At 39.3% G+C, this 11415-nt stretch overlaps 1 protein-coding gene across 1 annotated transcript in view; it reads left to right on the top strand.

Moving 5' to 3' along the window:
* LOC103257447 (DENN domain-containing protein 1A) overlaps positions 1 to 11415 on the top strand; it is a gene marked incomplete at its 3' end in the record, with an annotated part of 387709 nt that overhangs the window by 141166 nt on the left and 235128 nt on the right. Inside the window, exon 4 of the mRNA XM_008055157.1 lies at positions 1566 to 1685. Coding sequence (XP_008053348.1) covers positions 1566 to 1685 — 120 coding nt within the window. The remainder of the gene's footprint in view (positions 1 to 1565; positions 1686 to 11415) is intronic.

Below are 11415 nucleotides of genomic sequence, written 5' to 3'. Positions count from 1 at the left end.
CAGCCTTCCAAGTAGCCAGAACTACAGGCACACGCTACCATGCCTGGCTAATTTTTTATTTATTGTAGAGACGAGGTCTTGCCAAGTTGCCCGGGCTGGTCTCCAACCTGCAGGCTCAGGCAATCCACTTGCCTCGGCCTCCCGAAGTGCTGGGATTACAGGCTGAGCCACCAAGCCAGGCCAAATTTTGTGGATTTTTTTTTCTTTTTTTTTGTTGAGTTGGAGTCTCACTTCTTCATCCAGGCTGGAGTGCAGTGGCACACCAATGACCACCCCAGTGTCGACCTGCTGGGCTCCAGTGATCCTTCTGCCTCAGCCCTCCGAGTAGCTGGAACTATAGATGCATGCTACTATGCCTGGCTATTTTTTATTTTATTGTAGAGACGAGGGCTCGCCAAGTTGTCCGGGCTGGTCTCGAACCCGCAGGCTCAGGCAGTCCACTCTCCTAGGTCTCCCAAAGTGCTGGGATTGCAGGCTGAGCCACCGAGCCTGGCCTAATTTTTTTTTTTTTTTAAGGAATAGAATCCACACTGGTAAACTGATTTTAAAAAGTAGATTTTTGCAACTTTTAGAAAAGTTTCTATGTCAATTTGATTAGTATTATGTTTTTTAAACATAAAAAAATCTATTTTAAAAAATTTCATGTTGCTTTTGTGTGTGGTTTGTTTATTTTAGTATTGGTACAGGAATTTTTTGCTTTTTTCTTTAATATCTTTCTTTAAAACCTTGTTTCCACTTCTTAGGAAACATTTTGCAATGCTAATCATTTTGGTATTTTTGTCTTATAAAATACATTCCTCATAAATTCAGTAATTTTTAAAGATACTAGGATTTAGGAAAGTAACACCTAACCTTGCCCTCTTTTCTTCCCAATTTCTATTTTTGCTTCTCCCTTTAGTTTTATAAACTTGCTTCAGTTACCTACTTAATTTGTTCTGTAGTTTCCTTTTCTGTAAAATGGGAACAGTATCTAAATTCCTTGGTTGTGAGAGTAAATGAGATGGTATATATCATGTCTAGCTTTGTGGCTGGCACACAGAGTGACACTTAAATTCTGCTGTTGCAATTACTCTCATTTTCTGTACCGGAGGAGTTGTCAGGTAAGGATTTTTTTAATAGCAAGCTGGTAGAGTGGCCTTTGGAGTCCAGGGTTAGGTTTAAAACCCAGCTTTTTGCCACTTACCAGCTGGGACCTTAGGCAATGTCTCTCTAGACTATTTCTTCATCTATAAAATGAAGTTAATAGACTGTACCTTTCAGAGTTGATGAGGGGATTAATAGAGCTACCTCACGGCCTGAACTCCGTCAGGGAATGGTATGATAGCTCTGATGATTTTGATTTCTGAGGTGGTCACTAGAATGGTAGTGAGTGCATGCTCTCTCTTTCTCTCTTTATTTTTGTAAACTAGCTCAGTCTGTTCCCTTGAAGTGTGTAAATTTTAAGTTCATTTATAAAGAGTTCCACTAAGAGAGGAAATGTTACAGGTTCAACGACTTGTGATTACATGCTTTATCAGGAAACTTACTGCACATTCATTTTCCTCTTTGTTCGGTCTTTGCCGCAGCCTCACAGTTAGCCAAGTTGGCCAGAACTTCACATTCGTGCTCACTGACATTGACAGCAAACAGAGATTTGGGTTCTGCCGCTTATCTTCAGGAGCGAAGAGCTGCTTCTGTATCTTAAGGTAAGGGAGATGGCTTGGACTGTTGTCTTGTTCTGTGAAACAATGTCAGCTTCTGTGTTGTTCTCTGTAATTAAATTTTCCAGCTGTTCTTTTTATTTTCCTATCTCTTTTCCATAAGTCACTGCACTTGGGGAGAAGGACTTCATAATGTTGTTTTGCACTTTAAGTTCTGCAGATAATTGTATTTATTTATTTGTATGACATCCCTTGGGTGGGAAAGGACCATTGCTTCTGAGTAGTATGTGGAAGCCAGAGAGTCAGTGTTACTACAGTTTCTCCTGCTGTTATCTGGAGCTGTCAGAAATTAGCCTGTTAGGCTTTTGCTTGGACATTTTGTGTATGTAAGATTATTAATAAAGTATGTGCCTGTAGCTCAGGACATCTTGCAGACACAAATTGTGTCCTCCTCAAAGTAATACCCTTGCCCTCTTTGGGTCACTGAATAACTGTTTCCCAACTTGGCTACCTCTGTAGGGGTTTGAAAGAAGTACAGAATGCTGTAAGAAGGCTTCTTCAGGTCTAAAAGCCTCTTCATACACCAGAGTCACATTAGTTTAATGCTCTGTTTTCTTCTTCCAGAGGGGTAAGACGTGTTGTAGGGTGGGAGGATGTGTGGAAATCCGATTTTGGAGTTGCTGGTTCTGTGGGATCCTGCTGGGCGCCTCCTGAGGGGGAAGTAAAGGCATCCCACATGCTCTCCTCTCCATCTGCCTTGGTTAAGTAGGTGTCAGAGGGGCCTGCCTCCTGTCTCTCTCTGCTCGTGTGCAGCAGCCGGGGCAGGATAGCAGGGAGGTGCCCATGACAAAACCCGGGTCCCCAGGCTTGGGCCTGGGTCTGGGGATGGGGATAAAAGGCCAGACCCTCTATGGATTCCAGAAAGGGTATTTCTCTGTGTTACTACTTACTACTCTCTGCACTTTCTTCTTCTTCTCACCAATAAAAGACTGCCACTCCTGCCACTGTCCCCCCCAAACCATATACCCTCACATTATAGGAGAGGAGGGACTGACTTTTGAAGTACCCTTGCTCACTAGTTGTCAATCTGTACTGCTACACATTTGCATTTCTTTATATAAATCTTATTATCATTACTGTTTTTAGTCAGAGAGATTAACTTTCTTCTGAACCAAGCACAGTGTTTGTAATCTGGGCACTACTGTAGGAGAGGAGGCACAACCTGGCTGCTTTGGGAGATTACCTGTGTGCAGCTATTCCCAGGCATGCTTCAGTAGCCCAGGCCCAGGGATCACCTGCCCAGAGCATTAGACTTTGATGTAAATGATTATTCACTTTTTGATTCAACATTGCTACCTTTTTGTTTTTTCACTTTAAATAAAAAATTATCTTCCTTTGTTTTGTGTGTGTGTGTGTTTGAGTTGGAGTCTCATTCCATCACTCAGACTGGAGTGCAGTGGCATGCTCATGGTTACTCCGGCATCAACCGGCTGGACTCAGGCGATCCTTCTGCCTCAACTTTCCAAGTAGCTGGAACTACAGGCGCGTGCTTCCACACCTAGCTAATTTTTTGATTTACTGTAGAGATGAGGTCTTGTCAAGTTGCCCAGGCTGTTCTTGAACCCATGGGTTCAGGCAATCCACTCACCTCGGCCTCCCAAAGTGCTAGGATTACAGGCTTGAGCCACCATGCCCGGCAATCTCCCATTTTTGTCTGTTATATTTTGGCCCTGGCCAGGACACTGTATAATTATACAATTGACCCTTGAACAACATGGGATTAAGGGTACTGAACCTCTGCACAGTTGAAAACCCACATATAACTTTTGACTCTCCCAAAACTTACCTACTAATATATACCCTACTGTTATATATTATTAGCCTTACTAATAATATAAACAGTTGATTAACACATATTTTATATTATATTTATATTTATTACAATATTTATATTATATTCTTAAAGTAAGCTAGAGAAAATAACACTTTATTAAGAAAATAACAAGGAGGAGAAAATATTTATTTACTACTCATTAAGTGGAAGTAGATAATCACAAAGGTTTTTATCCTTGTCATTTACATGGCGAGTAGACTAAGGAGAAGGAAGAAGAAGAGGGCTTAGTCTTGCTATCTCAGGAGTAGAAAAGGTAGACGGGGAGGCAGGAGAGGCAAGGCACACTTGTAACTTTTACTGAAAAAAATGTCTGCATATAAGTAGAGTCATGGAGTTCAGACTGTGTTGTTTAAGGATCAACTCTGTGTGTGTTCATTTGAAGGTGGTGGAACTTAAATTGAATTCTTAAATTTTTACAAAATGACTTTTTCCCATAGTCTTTTGGGGTTGCAGCATTTCTATGTGGACTCTAAACTGGCACTGTCATCCTCATCCAACAAATTTCTGAGAATAAAAACTGTTTATTAAAAAAATTAAATTTAAAATTGCTTGCCTCTGATTCCATTGTGTGACTTTGTTTGCCTATACAGGTAGGGTCATGGATTTTGTATTTGTGAGAAGCCAGCTGAATAACCTTCATGCCATCATCAATTAGAATGAAAAATAGCAGTAATTGGTGTTTTCTATCTGTTGTACTAGTTTAGAACTATGGAGAAAAATTCGGTGGGTTAATTCATTCATTTGTTTGTCAGCCCTTAATTGAATGCCTACTATTAGCTAGTCTCTGCCCTTGAGGAATTACCAGCCTAGCTGCGGAAATGGATGATATACAGTATGCTATATATAATACATAGAATGGTGCCAAGCCATCATGTCTTCTTACTATTGATTTCCTAGTGCCAGAGGACAGTGACTCTATGTTTAAAAATAAAGAACCCTGTATGAATTCTGGAACATGCATCTTATGGGTATTTAACTTGAGGGGAGAAAAGCTTTCTTTACCTTATCTAGCTTATACATATTTAAAGGGTACACACAGTGGCACTTTCCCTGTGTTTGGTTTGGGTACATCACTAGGTTGAGACTAGCATATAAATGGAAGGGTCTACTGTTAAACCTGGATGATTTGGTGGTGGTGTGTCCAATGAAGAGATCTGCTAAGAGAATGAGGGCTCAGTTTGGGTCTGGGTTAGATTGTTAGCATTGTCCTCTTTTGCTGCTTAGTCTCTGCTTTCTTCAGATTCTTTCCCTTAGTTAACCTGTGTCCAGGGGTATAGCTCAAGTCTACTCCTAAGCCAGCTCTGCTTTTGCTTTCCGTTTTCTCTCTTGAGGGATATGGCTCTCAATAATGACATCTGTGCAGACAAAGCTTCTGCTCCTCCAGGATTTAGCTTCATTCCTCTCTGCCTGATCTCTCAAGCTTATACACTTCTTGGCCCATATGAACCACTATATGATTGCTGTCTTCACATACTTACTCAACCTCCCAGATTCAGCATAGGCACCTCCTAAGAGTAGTCCTTCCCTAGGCAGAGGAAATCATTCCCTCCTCAGGGAACACCCAGCTTGCTTTGCATACTTCAGTTACACACTCATAAGTCTTGATCTAACTTTGTCTTTCTCCTGTTGGAAAGGTCAACTCTTTAGGACTGTATCTTAATCAACTATGTATCTCCAGCACTTGTAGTGATATTGTGTGTATGGTGTTCAGAGAAAGGGACTTGCATCAAGAATGAAAGGGCAGAGCACTCAAGGCTTTGAATTAGAGGATGCGTCTCATGGGATATTAGTTCAAAAAGGAAATATGAAATAATGGTTATTGGCAGAAGCATGATTCATATTACCAAGCTCATTTCATACTAGTTGTAAGAGAGGCACTTTTGAATCTCACAGTGGAGGTCCAATATTGAATGGCAATTATTTCATCCAAAAAGGATTAGGTTGTCCATATGATAAAATTTGAACTTAATTTCATAATGAAATGTTCTTTGACATACTTTATGCAATATAATTTATTTATTAGGTTCATTTTAATGTTCTGTCCCTCCCCACTAAGAGGTAGGCTCCATGAAAGCTGTGACTTTTTATGTGCCCCCCCCAAATGAACCCAAAGTTTATCAAAGAATATCTGACACATAGTAGGCATTTAGTAATACTTGTTTTATAAAGGAATGAATTTCTGGGAGATAAGCCCATGCTTAGGAAAAACATTTTTTTATGTTGGTTTGAATTCTTGTAACCAGCTAACCTTGACAGAAATGTGATCATACGAGAATATAAACAAGTCCAGTTAAAACAAATACCACTACAAAGTCAAATGCATTATTTCCTCCCATAGTTGACTAGTTTTGCCAGTAAAAGATTTTATTTCTCTTCGAGATTCACCACATTGTTTAACTAGTTGCTGGTTGGTAGTTAATACTAAATTAAAAATACCAGCTAGTAGAATAGTAGTTATGGGTAAGTTAGTTGTTTTTCATCATAAACCCGAAAATGTAAGAGTATCTTAGCATTTTTAGATTGCACCATCTGAGTCTGTGGCATATACATTTACCTCTGAAATTTTTCAGTATTATAAACAGAGTGACCTAGAATTGATACGCTTTCATGGCTTTTGATTTGCCCAAATGGCACATGTTCCATCAAGGCCAAAACCATAATGAAATATGCTATTTCTAAACAACTTCTTGTTTTGGGTCAATAGAAAGAACATGAGAGTTCAAAGCTATAAATTTGTTGTTTGGGGGTTCTGGGAGATATGTCTCACAATCATTATATTAATCTTTATAAAGGAGCATTACAACCAGGCTCGGTGGCTCAGCCTGTAATCCCAGCACTTTGGGAGGCCGAGGTGAGTGGATTGCCTGAGCCCGCGAGTTTGAGACCAGTTCAGGCAACTTGGTGAGACCTCTTCTCTCTAATAAATAAAAAATTAGCTGGGTGTGGTAGCATGTGCCTATAGTTCTGGCTACTTGGAAGGCTGAGGTAAAAGGATCGCCGGAGTCCAGCAGGTTGACACTGGGGTGGCCATGAGTGTGCCACTGCACTCCAGCCTGGGTGACAGAGTGAGACTCCAACTCAAAAAAAAAAAAAATAGGAACATTACAGGTATTTTATTTGTATGCTACAATTTCCCCCTTTATCGATAGGGATCTTACTGAAGATCTTGAATAATCTTGAATAACTATCCTTACACTCAAATAAAACTGTTTGGAACCTATTATATACATTTTGGGAAGAAATAATTTTTTCATCAAGACATTATCTAAAATTTCTTTAGTTTAACATTTAAATTTTTATTAAAAAGTATCTGGTACATCACTGGAATAAGCAACACGTAATACTTGGTCACCGACACTCAGGTACCTCAGGGCCACTTAAAATAGATGCATAGATCTAGCCCCAGCTCTTTATTTGAAAACTGTTCAGAGATCATGTTCAGCTAAAGTTTTGATGAACTGAACTTTCTGAACTTGTATTATAAAATGAAAACAATATGTACTTTTGTCATTTACCAAATATAAAATTGAATATGCTTCTAGGTACACTGTTCACAGTCCACTTCTGATTTTGATATCCACTTCACATTTAACTTCTGCTAACATTAGTCTTTTAGGAGCCGCTTAATCTCTGAAATAAGAATATGTAATCAAGTAATTAAAATATTACATGATCAGTGCTATTTATATATATGTGTGTGCAAGGTTCTTTGGGGTTACAGATTAAGCAGTGCCCATCTTTAAACTAACTTAGAGAATCAGGGTAAGTATTGCTAATGGGTTCTAGTTAAGCTGGGTTTTACAGAGTGGGGCTTTCCTGAAGATAATGGGAGAAAAGCTCTCTAGGCAGTAAGAAGTAGTGTGTAAAGGCGCCAAGAAATAAAAGGCATAGCAAGATGAAAGAATGCTGAGAATACTAATGAGAAGACAGTAAGTAGCAAGAGATGATGCCATTGAAGTCTTGGGGCCCAATTGTGAAAATGCTTTTGGGGCATGTTCAAGACTTTAGATATATCCCATAGCAGATGGAATGCCATCAGATGGTTTGGGTCAGGCATGAGAAATATTGATATTTGTAGACCAAGGCTAAAGTAATTTTTTATATATGAAACATGCCTGGGATTTTCTGATTATTTTTAGAAGGGATGTTGCCTGACACTTTGCGAGTAGCACTCAGGTTTAGACTGGATTTTTCAAACCTCAACTTCAGTTTTTTTGTTGTTGTTTTTTAAAAACAGGAAGGAAAGTGATTGCCCTTCTTTCCATGCTATCTGTCTTATGGACTTGTTTAAACATGGATGGTGTTAAGTGAGAATCTTCTTCCTTCTGGAGTACTGTCTGACCTAATGATTGGAACAACCATTGCATCCATTTTCAGCTGTGTTGTATTCATTTTTACTCTAAACACAGAAAAGCTCAGTTTTTACAGATGAAAAAGAAGCTAGAAATAATAAAGGAGTCTGGTTTTAAGAACTTTGGTTTTCCTCACTTACTGTTATAGTGTTTTTAAACAACATATACGGTTCAGGAGAAAAATCAAAGAACTTTGTTTCCTCAGGCAAGTGCGGTGGCAGAAGCCCTTTTGGATTGTGTGTTAGCTGCTTCAGTTTAAAATATGTGTTTGGGGGATGGGGAGGGAGTTGTGGAGGAAGGCTGTGGGGACAGCTCCCAGATTTTTACCTTGAAAGCAGGTGCTGCTGAAATATTCCAGAAACAGATGGAATCTCCTATTCTTGTTTTAAGCTATTTATGATTGTCTCGCCTGAGGGTACCCTGCTATACAAAAATGCACAGCCTGATGTTTGAGGGCAGTTGGGCATCAAAGCTGGGGCCCCTCTGGGAGAAATCAGCCTTTCTTCCCAGTGCCTGAAATGCCATTCTAGAAACCTGGCTCTTTCATACTGTTAAATAGAGGACTTGCCTCTGCCTTTCGAACGTTTCCGCCTCTCTGGGGCTGTTTGATTTCTTTTTAATCCTTCCCCTTAAAAGTAAGCTGGGTACTATGTTCTTCTTGTTATTTTCTGAATGGTCATTGGGAGAAGGCTCTACTGCTATGACATATTTATAGTTTCACCCATTGTGGGTCCTGGGACATGTCTTCTGTCAGAGGCCGAACACATCGGATGGTTCTGGGAGGCTCTGGTTTACTAGGCACAGGTCCCTTTTTGATTTCCTTAGACTTTTGAAAGGCTTTGCATTGGGTATGTGGGGTAGAATGTGCTCTTTAGAACATCACTTTGTGGGAAGTTGTAACTTTTTTTTCTTAATTAAAAAAATGAAGTAGTTGGGGAATGTTGCATGTTTTATTGCCATACAGATGCCTTCATGCTTAGAAACATTTAATCCTCTAAGGAACCACAACTAACAATAGTAACAAGCTGTACAGTTTAGAGAAATCACCTTTGAAGAGAAGAAAAGGAAATAAGTAAAACTGCCCTTGCACTCCTTGGCTTGCTGTTGGAGGTTGATTTTTGCAGACTGGGAAGCTGGACAGTTAGCAGAACAGGTGTGCCTTCTGCAGCAGTGGCTGTGGGAGGATGCTCATTTTCTCCTCCTGGTCTTTTTCAGAGGAAACCATCCTGTCATAGCCTTCCCTCAACCAACCTGGGCCCAAGGTTGTAGGGTATTTGAAACTCCAAGAATTTGACTAAAATAAATAAATAAATTTTATTTTTGAGACTGAATATGTTACAAAGTTTATGGGAGACATGGTATTTTCTTGCTCTGTTTTGAAAGCAGACCACTTCCTTGTCTTAATACTCACGAAACTTGTACTTCTTCCCCATGCTTCATGTATCTTACTACCTCTAGAGACTGCAGCTGATGGCTAATATTATTACACCATTTTGGAGATGGATAGACTAAGTCTGCATAACTCATTATGTACAGAGGATTTGGAGTGGAAGGGAGGAATTGGCATTTCTCAGCATTTGTTTACTATGCCAGGTAGTTTATATACTTTTCATTTATTCTTATCGCAGCCTTATAAAATTATCCCCATTGTAGAGATAAGAAGATTGAGACTGAGAAGGATAAAATGACTTGCCCAAGATCTCATGTAGAGAAAATTAAGGAATCTGGTTTGGAATCCAAAATTCAATTCAAAGTTTATACTCTCAACTGCAAATTCTATCTTCCTGCCACCAAAGCAACTTTAATGACTTTCAAAATGTTATTTCTCTCTCTCTCTCTCTTCCCCCCGTCTCCCTATCTCTCTGTATCTCTTCACTATATATGTGTATGTGAGTGTATGTGTGTGTGTAGCTTAAAAAGACATGATGGATAGTTTGCCTTTGCAAAATGAGCTCAGAGGTGAGCGTAAAGAGTTTTCAGAAGTAATGTACTGCAGTTCACCCTCATTTTACAAATGATGAAAATGAAACCTGGATGAGACTGGAATATTTTTGCTCCAAGTTCTTTAGCTGGCTACTAGCAGTTTTCTAACCCCTCAGTCCAGGGTTTTGTCCATAATATGACAATGATTCTCTCAACTCAGGAGAATGAACCCAAGACCACTTGGAACAAATGTTTTTCAAGACTCAGTAGTCCCCAGTTAGTGTCAAGGAATCACATTCCCTTTAGGTTAGCATCATTACAGTCTATGAGAATAAGCCAACGACATGACTACAGAATAAAGAAGATGATCAGTTCTGTTTCAATCTGATACAAGGTGTGTCTGAATGGAAAACGAATAAAATAGAGCCTGCCTTCTGAAAGAAAGAATCTAAGAATTCCACGAGAGACCCTTTTTGGGAAATGGAAAAACATTCCACAGGAGAGACCAGTTGGTGCTTTTGGGTTGAGTGTGAGTGTCAGCAGTTTTTCTTGGATCTCCCTGCAAACCAGACACTCTCCTTCAATAGCAGCAGCAGAAGGTATTTATCCGAGCCTTATCTTTGCTTTTCACTGGATCAGAGGTAGAAAAGAAAATGACTCAAAATATTACCACACCTAAAATTGTCCTTTGCTTCTAAGTTACACTCTTATTTTAAGAGCAAGATAGATTTGTGAATAAAGAGAGTCTGGATATAGGTTGTCTGGCCATTTCAGTGATCAGTTTTAGAAGCAGTAGGAAGCTAGATGTCTCTCCCTAACGGAGAGGCCCCGGAAGACTGCAGGAAAGTGTACCTCTCTCTACAGAGAAATCATTGTGCTATGTGCAGTTTGAAGACCCTGTAATTCTAACAATTAATTATGAGCTACCTATTTTTAAGATGTTATCTTTTGAGATTATGAAGATATACTTCCTTACTAAAGGAATTTAGAAAATTGCAGAAAAGTAAGAAATATATCAGCCTACCATACTGATTATGTCTAAGGGTGTTTCCTTACTTGTACTGGGATCATGTTATAGGTGTAACTTTGTGTCTAGCATTTTTACTTATTAAATTGTAAGCATCTTTACATATCATTAAATATTTTTTCCTGAGAATGTTTTTGACTGCATAATTTATTTGTGTGAGATTGATTTATAAGGAAAGAAGCTCTTAGTAATCTGAAATAATATTTTTTGCTAAGACTTGTATTTGGCTGGACTCGGTTGCTCAGCCTGTAATCCCAGCACTTTGGGAGGCTGAGGTAAGTGGTTTACCTGAGCCCATGTGTTCTAGACCAGCCCAAGCAGTTTGATGAGATCTTGTATCTACAATAAACAAAAAAATTAGCCAGGTGTGGTAATGTCTACCTGTAGTTCCAGCTACTTGGAAGGCTGAGGAAGAAGGATCGCTGGATTCCAGCAGGTCAACCCTGGAGTGACCATGAGCATGCCACTGCACTCCAGCCTGGGTGACAGAGTGAGACTCCAACTCAAAAAAAAAAAAACAACAAAAAAAACATATTCTTTTTAAAACTGCATTTGTTGTAGTATTATTTGTTATTCAGC

Source organism: Carlito syrichta, unplaced genomic scaffold (genome assembly GCF_000164805.1).
Source record: "Carlito syrichta isolate Samal-C Ts95f unplaced genomic scaffold, Tarsius_syrichta-2.0.1 Scaffold301745, whole genome shotgun sequence".
NCBI lineage: Eukaryota > Metazoa > Chordata > Mammalia > Primates > Tarsiidae > Carlito > Carlito syrichta.
The sequence above is the reverse complement of the archived record's forward strand: the minus strand, read 5'-3'. Positions and strand labels throughout refer to the sequence as shown.